A 17,261-nucleotide genomic window follows, 5' to 3' on the forward strand; every position below is an offset into this window, starting at 1 on the left:
ATGCAGCCTATCCATTCACTAGGAGCCAGTGACATCATTAAGAATGCAGCTTATCCATTCACTAGGTGCCAGTGACATCACTGAGAATGCAGCCTATCTATTCACTAGGAGCCAGTGACATCACTGAGAATGCAGCCTATCCATTCACTAGGAGCCAGTGATCACTGAGAATGCAGCCTATCCATTCACTAGGTGCCAGTGACATCACTGAGAATGCAGCCTATCCATTCACTAGGAGCCAGTGATCACTGAGAATGCAGCCTATCCATTCACTAGGAGCCAGTGACATCATTAAGAATGCAGCTTATCCATTCACTAGGTGCCAGTGACATCACTGAGAATGCAGCCTATCTATTCACTAGGAGCCAGTGACATCACTGAGAATGCAGCCTATCCATTCACTAGGTGCCAGTGACATCACTGAGAATGCAGCCTATCCATTCACTAGGAGCCAGTGATCACTGAGAATGCAGCCTATCCATTCGTACAGTGTGAATGCCTGTCCGCCCGAGCACGGTGGTCGCTCATCGCATCATCCCATCTGCTGCTGGGACGATGCAATCAATGATGACATGTTCTGAATGCAACAACATATACTGCGCCGACGTACACCGGATTGTGTAGAGGGTACAGGTGGCGCAGTATATCATCCCATCGCGTCATGCCGTCAGCTGGGTACACATTTCGTAGGGTGTACCCTGCTTAAGCCAAAGCAGGGCACATTAGTCAATATTGATACTTTTAAGGGAATTCTGTTTCCTCTCTACAAATACCATCAACTGCACAGTGTACATGTTTTATATATTGTTACATAAGTATATTGTTTAACAATATCTCATTGCTGTTAAGGTGGAGAATTCTATGGGGTTTTTTTTATCAATTATAAGTTTTTATAATGTGTAGAATAAATCTTATTGTAATTTACCAAAGACTAAAGTTGGTCACTACTTCGTATCAGCGCTGCTATACTTTCCTTTATCTTATGTTTTTCTCCCATTGGGATTATTGTAGGAGTCCCTAGCAGCTGACTCGGTACAGCTAATCTCTTGTATTTTGCATCTACCTAGTGCCAAGGGGGGATGTAGTCAGGATGCCGGCGGTCGAAATGACGACCGCCAGAATGTCGACACTGAAAGCCCGGCATGTGACTAAAGATAGGCGTCTAAATACCGACGCCAATCATCAGCCCCATGTCAAAATCCCGACGCCTGGCATACCAAACGTAGGTTAGCCGGGTGCCACGATGTGTTAGCCGCGGGGGGAGGGAAGGGTTAGGTTTAGGCACTCCTGGGGGACTTAGGGTTAGGCATCCCCCTCGGGAGGATTAGGTTTAGGGTGCGGAGAGGGGGGGTTAGGGTTAGGCACCACAGGGGGGGGGGGGGGGCGGGACGACTTAAGGTTAGGCATCACCCCCTGAGTCTTAGGGTTAGGCCCCCCCAAGGGAGGGATAGGGTTGGGAGAGGGTAGGGTTAAAGATACTTATGAGCCGGTGTCTGGATTTTGATCTGTCGGGCTTCTGTCATCGGGATTTGAACCGGCGGCTTGTAAGCAGTCAGTATTTAATACCCAACCCGCCAAGGGATATATTGTGTTTGCATATGAGTTAAGTCACAAGATACAGCAAGACAGCCAGCGCTTACAGATAAGAATGCTCCTTTCAGCAGGATGCACCCAGCAGAGACGGAAGGGCATCGTCTTATAGCATGGGCAGTCCTGGCTGCAGATCCCTACTAGTAGGTTACTCAGGCTGGACAATCCAGTTTAGATTCTTTATCACCTCACAGCAGATACAGACCATTATAACAAGAGGGAGGCGGATGAGGAGGAACGGTAAAAGTTCATGTCAGCTTTTATACACAGACAAAATAGACAAATCCCTATTTCATATTTTAAAGACATGAAGGCGACAGCTCCACCTTGAGAGGTTAAACAAAAAGACATAATCTAAACCTCGCAAGTGGACCCATGGGCAGCGAATAAAGTGTCCTCTTTACTGCTTCACTTCTATGTTCCCACCGCCCTATGTGGTTGTTTCCTTTTATTTTTTGATGGGGTTTTTTTGTGCATTTGCTCTTATTACGTTGTTTCGTGCCCCCCAGCTCTCCTTCTCTTGCCCCACCTCCCCTGTACTCCCCTCTCCCTTACATTTTCTGCTTTCGAACATGCCTCCTTTGTCAAATGACGACACAGAGTGGCTGCTATCCCCTATGAGAACATGCACAGCCCCTAACACAGCTTATAAAGAATAAGCAACACTGGGAAGGCCTGCACACACACGGGGCACCGGCTGGCCTGTAAGGGGCAAGAGACTGTTCCGCCAACTGGTATTTCCCATGCTTTATTGAAACAATCTTTTGCAAGACTTCAAAGACCATCTAAATGGAAAATGCCCTGAGCGCTGGAACTGGTGTTTCACCGCAAGTTATGCACAGTCAAGGCTGGCTTGGCCCCTGTTCAGTGGCAGAGACACCAGGTCCGCCACAGCGAGTCTGCAAACGTCAGCTAATCCAGCTCAGTACCTGAAGCCTAGATTGTCTCCTGCTGCTGGCAGATAGTGTCGGAAGGGCTTTAGAAGATTCAGCAGAAAAGTTCCCAGATCTCACGATCGTTGTTGGATGTTTTTGTTCGTACTCTGAGCAGCACAGCTTTTGGGCATAATGCTTAACACAGAACAATCTGAATCATCTGTACTGCGCTTGACCCGACACAAAGGTATTTGGAGTGCAGCGAGTGCTCCGACACTGCCGAAAATCTTATGATTAATATGTATATTTATGACGCTGGAGCCGGCAGATGCACCTCCGAACACAAACTTTCTCACCGATTCTGAGCCACCAGGGACGAGTAATGTCTTCCAGTTGTGGATATTATTGGCAAAAGGCGATTGTCAGAGTACTGCTTGGAAAAGGTAGTTTCTAGCACTTGTATCGTGCATTCCACACCAGCATCAGTTTGTACAGAAGACACACGCGCCTGGGAGAGGACGGCCACTTGCATCAAACCTATCTGTCTCATTTTGTTTGTTTTTTTTTGCAGTCCTCATGAAAACACAGCCAATACTTAGTGCCCTGTCTACATTAACATAAAGTGGATAATGTCCCAAACATATGACCGTGGAAAAGAGAGGAAGCACCGTGGTCCTCAGAAGCTCCTTTGCTAAGGAATGTTATATATAAAACAAATTGTAATACACAGCCGTAATCCAGAGATGCTTCTCATACGTTTTGAGTTAATGCAATGAACCTAGTAAGCAGCTGACATAGCTGCAAACAAGAATAACGTCCTGATGTGAGTTTCCTGCTCCGAGAGAACCGGATTGTTGCCAATTTAAGTGTTTGTTTTCAGAGGAGTAACTGGTGCCAATGTCCTGGCATGATTAGCTATGCAACCAGCCCCTGGGTTTGCTCTCGGAGACTTCCAGTAACCACCATACGCATTCACACATACAGCCAATAGGTATAAACTTTCAAGCATTTATGCTTAAAACCATCAGTGTAAATTCATCATGAACTTGTAGGGAGGGCGCGAGAGCCGCGCAGGCTGCCATGTTTACAATGTACTTGCAGCTGCCCAAGGCCAATCACTCAGACATCACATTCTTGTCTCTACTGACGGAAACCATACCCGACCACACTACAGCCAACTGCGGTTTGGCGCCACTGTGTACATGGGGAAGCTGGAGCTGGGCCCTTCATCCGACCAGAGGAACCCATCGGCAATCATCAAACCTGTGCCCACAATTGTAACGTACAAACAAGAGATTGCGGAAACCGTAGCATGAGCGAGTGCTGGACGCCTGGGAATTAGACTCAACACAATGATCATGGTAACGGAACCGCTCCATTCCCTTCTGGGACCCAGGGCAACGCCGCTCAGCACTAAAGTGGTTAACTATGTATGTACTGTATGACCATTTTATCCTATGTAAATCAGAGACAGATTGTTGGTAAAACGATTAATTGAAGGTAAAGATGTTTATTTTGGCATAAATAAATAAAAGTTGAACCCAGTAATGTAAAAACCGCTTCACTCACTTCATGGGGCACAGAGGCCGCTTCACTCACTTCATGGGGCACAGAGGCCGCTTCACTCACTTCATGGGGCACAGAGGCCGCTTCACTCACTTCATGGGGCACAGAGGCCGCTTCACTCACTTCATGGGGCACAGAGGCCGCTTCACTCACTTCATGGGGCACAGAGGCCGCTTCACTCACTTCATGGGGCACAGAGGCCGCTTCACTCACTTCATGGGGCACAGAGGCCGCTTCACTCACTTTTTCCAGTATAGAAAACAATGAGAGTCAACTGCGCATCTGATAAATTAGTGAGATAATCAGAGATAAGCGCCCCCCTATTTCTCTGCTGTGGCTGCGGGTTGGTAGGAGGCAGGAGACAGCTACAGTAAGCTGCTGACAGGAATACTTACATTCTTGCTAATGGTGCCTGTAACAAATGAGAGGACCTGAGAACTATAGACACAAGGGAGCCAGAGCTGAAATGCATCAAGAACAGCAGCCACTCTGACAGTACAATGATTCATGGACGGCTCTCTGACTGTACAATGAGGCATGGACGGCTCTCTGACTGTACAATGATTCATGGACGGCTCTCTGACTGTACAATGAGGCATGGGCGGCTCTCTGACTGTACAATGATTCATGGACGGCTCTCTGACTGTACAATGAGGCATGGGCGGCTCTCTGACTGTACAATGATTCATGGGCGGCTCTCTGACTGTACAATGATTCATGGGCGGCTCTCTGACTGTACAATGAGGCATGGGCGGCTCTCTGACTGTACAATGATTCATGGTCAGCTCTCTGACTGTACAATGAGGCATGGACGGCTCTCTGACTGTACAATGAAGCATGTACAGCTCTCTGACTGTACAATGAGGTATGGGTGGCTCTCTGATTGTACAATGAGGCATGGTCAGCTCTCTGACAATACAATGAAGCATGGATGGCTCTCTGACTGTACAATGAGGCATGTACAGCTCTCTGACTGTACAATGAGGTATGGGTGGCTCTCTGATTGTACAATGAGGCATGGTCAGCTCTCTGACAATACAATGAAGCATGGATGGCTCTCTGACTGTACAATGAGGCATGGACGGCTCTCTGACTGTACAATGAGGCATGGGTGGCTCTCTGACTGTACAATGAGGCATGGTCAGCTCTCTGACAATACAATGAGGTATGGGTGGCTCTCTGATTGTACAATGAGGCATGGTCAGCTCTCTGACAATACAATGAAGCATGGATGGCTCTCTGACTGTACAATGAGGCATGGACGGCTCTCTGACTGTACAATGAGGCATGGGTGGCTCTCTGACTGTACAATGAGGCATGGTCGGCTCTCTGACAGTACAATGAAGCATGGGCGGCTCTCTGACTGTACAATGAGGCATGGACGGCTCTCTGACTGTACAATGAGGCATGGACGGCTCTCTGACTGTACAATGAGGCATGGACGGCTCTCTGACTGTACAATGAGGCATGGACGGCTCTCTGACTGTACAATGAGGCATGGACGGCTCTCTGACTGTACAATGAGGCATGGACGGCTCTCTGACTGTACAATGAGGCACGGACGGCTCTCTGACTGTACAATGAGGCACGGGCGGCTCTCTGACTGTACAATGAGGCACGGGCGGCTCTCTGACTGTATAATGATTCATGGACGGCTCTCTGACCGTACAATGAGGCATGGGCGGCTCTCTGACTGTACAATGAGGCATGGGCGGCTCTCTGACTGTACAATGAGGCATGGGCGGCTCTCTGACTGTACAATGAGGCATGGGCGGCTCTCTGACTGTACAATGAGGCATGGGCGGCTCTCTGACTGTACAATGAGGCATGGACGGCTCTCTGACTGTACAATAAAGCATGGACAGCTCTCTGACAATACAATGAAGCATGGACGGCTCTCTGACAATACAATGAAGCATGGGCGGTTTTCTGATTGTATAATCAGGCATGGGTGGTTTTCTGACTGTACAATGAGGCACGGGCAGCTCTCTGACTGTATAATGAGGCACGGGCGGCTCTCTGACAATACAATGAAGCATGGGCGGTTTTCTGATTGTATAATCAGGCATGGGTGGGTTTCTGACTGTACAATGAGGCATGGTCGGCTTTCTGATTGTACAATGAGGCATGGGTGGCTTTCTGATTGTACAGTGAGGCATGGGCGGCTCCCTGATGGTACAATGAGGCATGGGCGGCTCCCTGATGGTACAATGAGGCATGGGTGACTTTCTGATAGTACAATGAGGCATGGGTGAAAACTGTACACATAAAATAACCTAACACACTGTATGTCATGTGAAGGTTGATACAACTTGAGCCTGATAAGCATTTCCTGAGTGTGTCACACTGACTCATTGCTCAGCAATACTGTAACAGGTCGCACAGAACCTACCTTCAGAGTTAAGTGTGATGAGTGTCACATTGTTCCCCATGCTGGAGTTTCCGGAGTGACCACTGTTAGACAACGTGTCACTGGCTTCAGAACCACTGTCATTGTCATCGTCATTGTGACTGTCGTCTGGGCCTGGGACCTTGACCACAATGGTATTGTGCCTCCGTCCGGTGACAGCGCTGAAACACAATCAAACAGTTTTCTTATCCCGTTCCCCTACAAAACTTTACAGCCAGCTTGTCTGCACACCGTGGGATTGTTATCTGTCATTAATCATTTATAAACCACCAGCATACTGTGCAATGCTGTAACTACAGACACGTCCTCATACATCTAGCCTCCTTGCACGTTAAGCAGCCCTTCTAGTCGCGCCATACGCCCTGCCTATATTCTATGTGCGGCTGCATGTGAAACGCTAGGTTACAGTGTTACAGACGCTGACACTACAACGTAGCATGTCACATGCAGATACACCCGCACTCTCTCAGAGAACATAGGCATGCCGCATCTCATTTTAATCAGCAGAAGTCGCTTGTGCATCCTATTCGCATCTCTGTGCAAATAAGACGAATATGAAGGTATAAAGTTGCATGAAAAGACACTCGGCGCTACAGAGTCAGATGGCGCTCACGCCTTGTGTGTAATGTGACTTGTAGCGCACGGAGGATAGATGTATGTGGACACATCTGTATGGGATGATGCATTAAGGACCCTTTGGGGCACATTCAACTAGCCACAAGTTGGGCAAATATTGCTTAACGTGGGTTAAAAACCTGCATCTGCGAATCTTTTCTATTCAATTACAAATAATTGTTAAATACAGTTAAAATAATACAGGTCTCAAAGGGAGTCAATACGCATAAAAAAGTAGGGGAAATGTCTTATTTTAGGGTAAAACACAGTGCAGTACACCCCAGGGACACCCCTCCCAATGGATGATAATGTACTCAGAGGGGGAGATTCAATTGTTCTGCCGGCGGCTTTTTGTTTTTTTTTAGACGCCCGACAGAGCAATTCAATTGTTGCTCTGTCGGGGCGCGATAGCCGCTGGCGCCGGCATTTCTGCACGCACTCAGGAGTGCGTGAGCAGACATGTGACTGAAACACCTTGGTTAGGGCACGCTAACCGCAGATACTCTAACCAGGGATTAAGACGGGTTTAGTCGTTTTAGATGGCTAAACCTCGTCTTTTAGTCGGCGAAGAGGGCGATAATTAATGAGCCTTTGAATAGCAAACTAGGCGCTCATTAATTAGCATGCCCAAAAAAACAATTGAATCGCCCCCAGAGAATTTTAAGAAGGAAATATTTCATGTCATTTTCTCTAAAAAGCAGAAAAATGGGGGTGAATGATGTGGGACATGTATGTAGAGGTCTAATGTTGTAAAACATGTATGTTGGGTGTTGTATTGATGGCAAAAAGGTTTTTTTTAAACTTGCAGATGGGAGTTGCAAGTGTTTTTCCAACTTTTTAAAAACTTGTATAGACACAAATAAATATAAATATAACTATAACGTACTCCAAATACTCTAGGCTCAAGGAACTGCTCATTTACATGCAATAATGGGAAAGCTGAATTACGTCTATAGTGGCCAGTGCTCTAGATGGTAATCTGCCATACTGGCTCCTTGCTGTAGTAATGCAGACACAGTAATAAATACACATTTCTTCATAAGAATCTGCAGCAAACAAACAAAATCTGTTTAAAATTGCTCATCGGCCTGCTTTTATATAGAGGGCTGAGATGTTTTATAGGAAACTGTGATGTTCCCGGGTGTCTGGGAAATGCTGCATTTACACAGTCACTATGCTCGAGAAGGAGAGGAGATGAGAGATAGATAGATAGATAGATAGATAGATAGATAAATAGATATATATGAGATACATAGATATGAGATAGATAGATATCTCATATCTATCTCATATCTATCTCATAACTATCTCATATGTATCTATCTATCTTAGCTATCTATCTCATATGTATCTATCTATCTAAGATAGATAGATAGATAGATATATAGGATAGATATTAGATAGATATATATATGAGATAGATAGATATGAGATAGATATGAGATAGATAGATATGAGATAGATAGATAGATAGATAGATAGATAGATAGATAGATAGATAGATAGGATATGAGAGAGATAGATAGATATGAGATAAATAGATAGATAGATAGATAGATATGAGATAGATAGATAGATATGAGAGTGAGAGATAAATAGATAGATATGAGATAGATAGATAGATAGATAGATAGATAGATATGAGATAGATAGATAGATAGATAGATAGGAGATAGATAGATATGATAGATAGATAGATAGATAGATAGATAGATAGATAGATAGATAGATATGAGATAGATAGATAGATAGATAGATAGATAGATAGATAGATAGATAGATAGATAGATATGAGATAGATAGATATGAGATAGATAGATATGAGATAGATAGATAGATAGATAGATAGATAGATAGATAGATAGATAGATAGATAGATAGATAGATAGATAGATATGAGATAGATAGATAGATTTGTTGATTATCCTCCTCGGTACGGTGATACAAATGCCAGCACACGGTAACAACCACTGCATGGAAATAATAGTTCCGGTGACATAAACATGCCACAGGAAGCTACAAGTGAATGCACAAAGACATATTACCTATTGAGCATATTTTCCAGACTTTCGGTTGTCCTGCTCATTGACTCTTCGTGACCCTCCAGCTTGGCCACTACAGAGTTCTGTCGTTCATTATTCAGGATCACGGTTGTCTGAGGAACAACACTGTGAAAGAGAGAGAGAGGGGAGATTACGTGTGTAGGTCAGGCAGAGCTGCATAAGGACACCATGTGTGGTACAACAGCTATTTCTCTACCATCACTATAAACTGAACTAACATCTCATTGGCTGCCAAGGATCACAGCACGTGTCACCTGTCCACAATTGTTCATAACCGTCTCTGTGACTCGCTGGCTCGCTACAGGTTCATCGGGGGACGTATTCATTGGCCTCGATATACCTCTCAGTCATAAGATTCCTTATTGTTTTGTCTCCTGACCAGGCGAGTGTTAGTCAACCCTCTTCCCTAAGCCAAGGGGCCAGTCACCACTTCCTCAGCCAACAAGCGCTTTGGAATACGTAACTTGGAAGCCCATGATACAAATCAGCTATTGTGTTAACGGCAAAATGAATGCAATTTGCCATTTTGCGTTAAATGACCTGAGATCGTTGCGATCCAGCAGCGCGAAAGCAGTGTCCAGTCCCAGATTTTTTTACACTCTGTCTTATCACTTTGCCGCAGAGCTCAGCATTCTGTCCCAATATTCCAGTGCTCGGAGCGCTGCCCCAAAACAAACATCTTAACAGGGAACTGGTCAGGCTTGAGTTTCCAAGAGCTCACCACAGAGTATTATAGTGTATTTTGTTCCACATAAAAACACTGGCACACAAGGTGGAAAAAGCACTAAAGCGTAGCCACAGAGGTAAGCTGACGATCAGCTTTTATTGACAACAGATCCTTTGCTCATTTGACAAGTTTATGATTTTTTTTTTTTTTTAGTTTATTTCTTTACTTTGAGTCACAACTTTCTGACACAGTTAAGGTAAAGTCCTGTCAGACGGCGCCCGCTGTAATAAATGGCGGCTCTATAGTGTGGCAGGACGCCGCAACCAGCGCAAGATGCAAAGCAAGACGTTATTGTGAGCTGAAGACGGACGGGAATCTTATCTCTTACACCTAAACGTTTGCTGCATTCATGGTTTTATAAACCCACCATATTCAAAGAGCCTAATCCCTTCATTCCAGGAACTGTCATCCCGCAGAACGGGCTTGCAGCTGCGCTGGAATAGAACTCTGTCTGAGTCATTAAGTGAAGCAAATGAAATTCTTACAACTATGTTAAGTTTTACATTCTCTGAACAAGCTATAGACCCATCTCTTCATTGAATCACCTCCCATATGAATGGAGCAGACAGCAGACTTGTTCTATCTGGTGAAAGAGATAAGCAGCGTGTTGCACAGTAGGGAACGATGCGGGGGAAAGAACAGACATTTACATAACAATGGTGTAACGCTGCTCAGGTTTATGCTGCACACACGCAGGGCAGCTCAGTCAGTGCATTAGGAAAATAGGCGCAGGGAGAATAACTGGCTCAGGGAATTTACAAGTTGTTCCACTTTACAGCACTTGAGCCGCGGGTCGCTGCCAGTACCAATTCGCCTTTCTAATTGGTCCACCGGACCTGTGAGATTTGGCGGGCCTTGTCGGCATTTCAGCTTCTATTGAATGAGCCAAATGGAGTCTCCACATGTGAAAATCCGACTGTAAGATCTGTTTTAGATCAATGTATCGGTCTTGCTTATCCCACCATTGCAAACAAAACTGGGCGTTGTCATCCCAAATATACGGGATTGTGAGGTGATAGGGTTACCAGGCAAGATAAAGCTCTGGCTTACGTCAAATCTGGTAAACATAATGAAATGCAAAACCATATAACCTCAGGAAAAAAAATCTATATAATATATATATATTTATATATATATATATATATATATATATATATATATACTGCAGGTATTCCCTTTAGGAACTGTGTAGGTCCCTTCATGAAAGAAAGCGGCACTCCATATTGAAAACCACGATGTGTATTACAGAAATTACATGATACACCACTTCAAAGTCGACGTTTCAAGGTCTCCCAGGACCTTGTCTTCAGGAAGTCCTGAAGACAAGGTCCTGGGAGACCTTGAAACGTCGACTTTGAAGTGGTGTATCATGCAATTTCTGTAATACACATCGTGGTTTTCAATATGGAGTGCCGCTTTCTTCTTTCATGAAGGGACCTACACAGTTCCTAAAGGGAATACCTGCAGTATATGTTCTTTAAGAAGGCACCCAACTGAGGGACATTGTTGTGGCTAGTGCCAAACCATACGAAGCATATATATATCTCTCCCCGGCTCAGGGATCAGCTCGTTCGTTCGAGATAATCTTTTGAACCACAGGTATATGAACCATTCAAAAGGGAGCCTGCAGTGAAGCAAAGTCACAGAAAAACTGCTGTATAAGAGCTGGCCAAGGTGCTGAAACAGTGAGGGGGGCCAATCAGAGCTACCAATATGCCCTGGTGCTCAGCAGCAGCCTAGAGAGCAGAAGCAGTGAGGGACTGAGCAGGGTCACGGCAGACAGAGAGTGAGAGACAGCCTCCAAAGAACCCATGAAAATACCCTGATGCAGACACAGTACCCATGAAGGAGCCAGTGGAGGCATAGCTATCAGGAATTAACAAAAAATAAAACCATCAGAACACCACTGAATGATTTCTATTCAATGGTGGCAAACATCGGACTGCGACCATCAAATGGCAAAAACACTACCATCAGAACAAAAAAATTGATGGTTAGTAACCATCGGAATCAGATGTCCATCCCTACGCTGAACCTGCAGGTGGACTCCGGCCACCACTCCTCCACCGATAAGTGCTCCCTCTCCAGCGTGACATTCCCGCTCAGCCACGCTCCCTCGGTGAACAGGAGGCAGCTCCCATGGAAGTCAGCGCTGTCGTCGGACAGCGGCACCATGGTGAGGAAGCTCAACAAGAAGTCCAGGAAATACATGGTACATTGTGCAAGGAGGACATTGCTTATGGCCATGTTCGGTAGCTGGGGAGGGGTGCGCACGGCACATGTGTCCCAGCAGCAGTGGGGGTTGAGGTGACACTGGTGAGATGCAGGGGGCAGGAGTGAGAAGCAGGGGGTTGTGGTGAGATGCAGGGGGCAGGAGTGAGATGCAGGGGGCAGGAGTGAGAAGCAGGGGGCAGGAGTGAGAAGCAGGGGGTTGTGGTGAGATGCAGGGGGCAGGAGTGAGAAGCAGGGGGTTGTGGTGAGATGCAGGGGGTAGGAGTGAGAAGCAGGGGGTTGTGGTGAGATGCAGGGGGCAGGAGTGAGAAGCAGGGGGTTGTGGTGAGATGCAGGGGGCAGGAGTGAGAAGCAGGGGGTTGTGGTGAGATGCAGGGGGCAGGAGTGAGATGCAGGGGGCAGGAGTGAGAAGCAGGGGGCAGGAGTGAGAAGCAGGGGGTTGTGGTGAGATGCAGGGGGCAGGAGTGAGAAGCAGGGGGTTGTGGTGAGATGCAGGGGGTAGGAGTGAGAAGCAGGGGGTTGTGGTGAGATGCAGGGGGCAGGAGTGAGAAGCAGGGGGTTGTGGTGAGATGCAGGGGGCAGGAGTGAGAAGCAGGGGGTTGTGGTGAGATGCAGGGGGTTGTGGTGAGATGCAGGGGGCAGGAGTGAGAAGCAGGGGGTTATGGTGAGATGCAGGGGGCAGGAGTGAGAAGCAGTGGGTTGTGGTGAGATGCAGGGGGCAGGAGTGAGAAGCAGGGGGTTGTGGTGAGATGCAGGGGGTTGTGGTGAGATGCAGGGGGCAGGAGTGAGAAGCAGGGGGTTGTAGTGAGATGTGGAGGGCAGGAGTGAGAAGCAGGGGGTTGTGGTGAGATGCGGGGGGCAGGAGTGAGAAGAAGGGGGTTGTGGTGAGATGCAGGGGGCAGGTGTGAGAAGCAGGGGGTTGTGGTGAGATGCAGGGGGTTGTGGTGAGATGCAGGGGGCAGGAGTGAAAAGCAGGGGGTTGTGGTGAGAAGCAGGGGGCAGGTGTGAGAAGCAGGGGGTTGTGGTGAGATGCAGGGGGTTGTGGGGAGATGCAGGGGACAGGAGTGAGAAGCAGGGGGTTGTGGTGAGATGCAGGGGGCAGGAGTGAGAAGCAGGGGCTTGTGGTGAGATGCAGGGGGTAGGAGTGAGAAGCAGGGGGTTGTGGTGAGATGCAGGGGGCAGGAGTGAGAAGCAGGGGGTTGTGGTGAGATGCAGGGGGCAGGAGTGAGAAGCAGGGGCTTGTGGTGAGATGCAGGGGGTAGGAGTGAGAAGCAGGGGCTTGTGGTGAGATGCAGGGGGCAGGAGTGAGAAGCAGGGGGTTGTGGTGAGATGCAGGGGGCAGGAGTGAGAAGCAGGGGGTTGTGGTGAGATGCAGGGGGCAGGAGTGAGAAGCAGGGGCTTGTGGTGAGATGCAGGGGGCAGGAGTGAGAAGCAGGGGGTTGTGGTGAGATGCAGGGGGCAGGAGTGAGAAGCAGGGGGTTGTGGTGAGATGCAGGGGGCAGGAGTGAGAAGCAGGGGCTTGTGGTGAGATGCAGGGGGTAGGAGTGAGAAGCAGGGGGTTGTGGTGAGATGCAGGGGGCAGGAGTGAGAAGCAGGGGGTTGTGGTGAGATGCAGGGGGCAGGAGTGAGAAGCAGGGGCTTGTGGTGAGATGCAGGGGGCAGGAGTGAGAAGCAGGGGTTTGTGGTGAGATGCAGGGGGCAGGAGTGAGAAGCAGGGACTGTGGTGACATGGCGTAGGTTGTTATGAGATGCAGGGGGCTTTGGTGAGATGAAATTGCTCCCATGTGAAGCCAGGGCGGGTCACTAGTGTGTATATATAATTGGAGGGAAAACTATCTTTAAAATTATCTTACTCTTTTTTTTTTTAATCTTTGCACATTAAGAAATATAATTAATTTTACGTCTGATATCACACATAAAAGCACCTAGATGATTTAATTAAGTCATACACAGGTAATAGCCAGCAAATCCTCAGAATAGAAGTACATTTATTGGTGGAGTTTCTTCTAGACGCTGCTATGTCAGCGGTTATTTATGTTCTATTCGTATAAGATTACTAGAGGAAAACGTAGGGGGTTTACAACTAAACCTGCAAAAAAAAACACCCTGCGGAGGGCTCTGGCTTTTCTGCAGAAGACTGACAGGAGAGGGCTGGCGAGGGCCAGGCTGCATTGCTGTCATCGCCTATGGTGCTAACTGCCACTGTGCACCAATAGGCATTACATAAAACCACGTCAGCACATAGCAAATCTATGGGCTGTGTGTGGCCTGTGGTCAGTGTCGGGGAATGTTACTATTAGTGCAACATCAGAAATATAAGATTACTAAAATCACTACAGTATATTTCATTGATATTATGTAAGGTTGTTCTGGGATTTCTGAAACAAAATACCATTTTAAAAAGCTGTTTATTTCTCTCGAGATTCCTTAGTGAATTAAGGGCCTGATTCAGACCCACTCGCAAGCGGGTCGATGGTGGGGCATTGCGCACGCGAGAGCCCCAGAGCGAGTGAGAAATTCACTCGCTCCAGTGGCTCGCTACAAACGGGGCGGCTGTCGGTGTTGATCGATAGCTTGCCCCATATTGTAGGAGGGGAGGCTGGTCAAAAGCAGGCGTTCCTGAAGGAACGCCTGCCGTTTGTGGGCGGCCCTACTGACATCACCCGTGATGTCAGTAGTGAGCTTCCTGCTCTATTAGAGCAGGAAGCTCACTGGGGCTTGCGGTAACGAGACCCTACCGCAAGGGTCTTGTTGCAAGCCCGATGGTCACGACCATCACTTGACCGCTCGCAAAAGCTGTGGGTGGTCACCCACAGCTTAGCGAGCGGCCAGGAGGGCGGGTTTTAAAAAAAAAAAAGCGGCCGTCGTGTTTCAGAGCGAGCACCTCTGAATCAGGCCCTAAGTACAGTAAACATTAAGTGTTCTCTCCAGACACAAGTGGCAGTAGGTAGCCGGTAATGGAGCGTCAGTGATATATAGTATTTATTATTTTCAACCATGCCGTATCCAGTCTGCAAATCAGGGGCCTGTAGAAATGACGTCACTAGATATCACATATATATAACAGGCCACGGCGTCCGTGCAGGGAATAATATATAATACTTACAACGCCAGTATTGTACCATTCCCAACTTCCTTTAAAACCTACACATTGAATAAACATCCTTTTACAGAGATGAGAAGCCAGCACAACCTCTTTTCTAATGGCGCATATCCACTACACGAGAAAAATGAGCAACAGAATGATTACGACATTGTTATTGTTCAATCGTTCATTAATCGCTGCTGGTCGTTGTTGGCATCTGTTATCGCCAGAACATGCAGGACAACCTGTCGATATCACAGGTTGTGCATGTTCGGGGATGAGGGAGGGTCCCTGCACTGACTTACATATCGTCCAGCGTGGGCACATTGCGCCTGATTCAGAGCTGAACGCTCTGACCAGAGCGCTCGCTCTGAATCAGGGCCCTCCTCCATGAAAATGGAGCGGCCTCCAGGCCGCTCGTATAGCTGTGGGTGACCACCCACAGCATATGCGAGCGGCCAAAAAGATGGTCGCGATGGTCTTGACCATCGCGACCATCGGACTTGCGACGGAGACCCTGCGGTAGGGTCTCCCTGCCACAAGCCCTGGAGTGATTTTGGCACTATCAGAGCCAAAATCACTCCCACTGACATCACTAGTGATGTCAGTGGGGCCGGCTTCAGACGGTAGGCGTTCCCATGGGAACGCCTCCGTCTGGCAGGCACGCCCCCGGCACGCCCACCAAAGGGGGCGTGCTGTCAATCAACATCGACAGCACGCCCCCTTTGGAGCGAGACCCGGAGCGATGGAAAGCCCGTCGCTCCCCGGGTCTCACGCATGCGCACGACGGAGCTCCCTCCGTCGTGCGCATGCGCAGTGGGGAACATCGACCCGCTTGCGAGCGTCCTGACGCTCACGAGCGGGTCTGAATGACCCTCATTATCCACTGCACAGTATGATGATCGATTACAATGTTGTAATCGTACAGTTGTTAATCTGATTGTATTTCCCAATGATTAAATGAAGACATCAAGATCCAGCCAAGATCATTGCATCCCACAATCAGTTACCACCCAACAACTGGGGGTCACAGAAGGAAGACATGAAGTGAAGGGCATCGGGAGGGCGTTATCAGTAGTGGCATCGATGCCAGGATACCTGTGGTCCTTGGCTTGTGTTATAAAGGCATTGACTATCTGCCAATGTTTTTCCATAAGAAAGAGAATAAGATTCCAGTTATAGGTTTGTCTTTGGAAACGCTGCCTGAATATATAATTGAAATTGTAGTTACTCTTTTGCATTCATTTTCATTATGGCTTTTGTTAACTACAGGTAAAAAAGGAGACTATGAGGGGTATTCAATATGAAACGTAAACTTCGCTGTCGAAGTTTATGTTTCACATTTGGAGTTTTTACCTGCGTTAAAGTATCGGGCGCGCGCCCGCTTATCCCCATATTCAATATGAAATTAACGAAAACGGGAGACTCCGAAGTTGGATTTGCAGAAAGTTACGAATTTTTCCTTAAAAAAATTGTAGGACCCCCCTAAAGTTGTAAAAACATGGGGGATCACTATGGGTACCCCCGTTTTAGCCTGTAATTGAAAGTCGGGGATTTAAATAGCCGAAGCAGGTGTTTTTTCCCGACATTGAAGAAGTGATGCAGAAGAGCACTTAGGTTATTTTTTTAGTTTTTTGAAGTGGTCCCATCAAATTTGGGGTACATGAAAATGGGTACTAGCATATTTTTAAGTCCCTAAAGTAAATTTTTAAAAATTCTGCAATTGTGCACCTGCCGCTATAATTCTATTCTAGAAAACACGTGCCGCATACTTGCAGAATAGCCCTGAGCCTATTTCCCTATTTTTAAACAATTTTTTCCCATTTTATTTTTTCACCCCAATTTTTAAATAAATTTTTTGGGGTGTCCCTATTTTTTTTTAAAACTTTTTTTGACACAGTTCTTTTTAAATGTCATTCCCAGGGATACAGGGTATTTTTTTTAAGCCTGCACCCCTAAACCCCAATTTTCCACTTTTTTTCGACACCTATTCAATGGTGAAAAGTTATCCCCGTTTTTTATCAAAGACTTTTCGAACCTGCGATAAGTCTTTGAAATTGAATACGGTGTAAAAGTCAAACCTGCGATAATGACGTCA

General features: G+C 47.0%; 1 protein-coding gene across 1 annotated transcript in view; it reads right to left on the minus strand.

Moving 5' to 3' along the window:
• The window catches only part of BANP (BTG3 associated nuclear protein), a 493,255-nt gene that overhangs the window by 366,890 nt on the left and 109,104 nt on the right, over nucleotides 1-17,261 (minus strand). The window contains exons 5-6 of the mRNA XM_088447981.1: nucleotides 9,102-9,224; nucleotides 6,424-6,602 (exon numbers count right to left, since the gene is read on the minus strand). Coding sequence (XP_088304107.1) covers nucleotides 6,424-6,602; nucleotides 9,102-9,224 — 302 coding nt within the window. The remainder of the gene's footprint in view (nucleotides 1-6,423; nucleotides 6,603-9,101; nucleotides 9,225-17,261) is intronic.

Source organism: Taudactylus pleione, unplaced genomic scaffold (assembly GCF_031769625.1).
Source record: "Taudactylus pleione unplaced genomic scaffold, aTauple2 ptg000447l, whole genome shotgun sequence".
Classification (NCBI taxonomy): domain Eukaryota; kingdom Metazoa; phylum Chordata; class Amphibia; order Anura; family Myobatrachidae; genus Taudactylus; species Taudactylus pleione.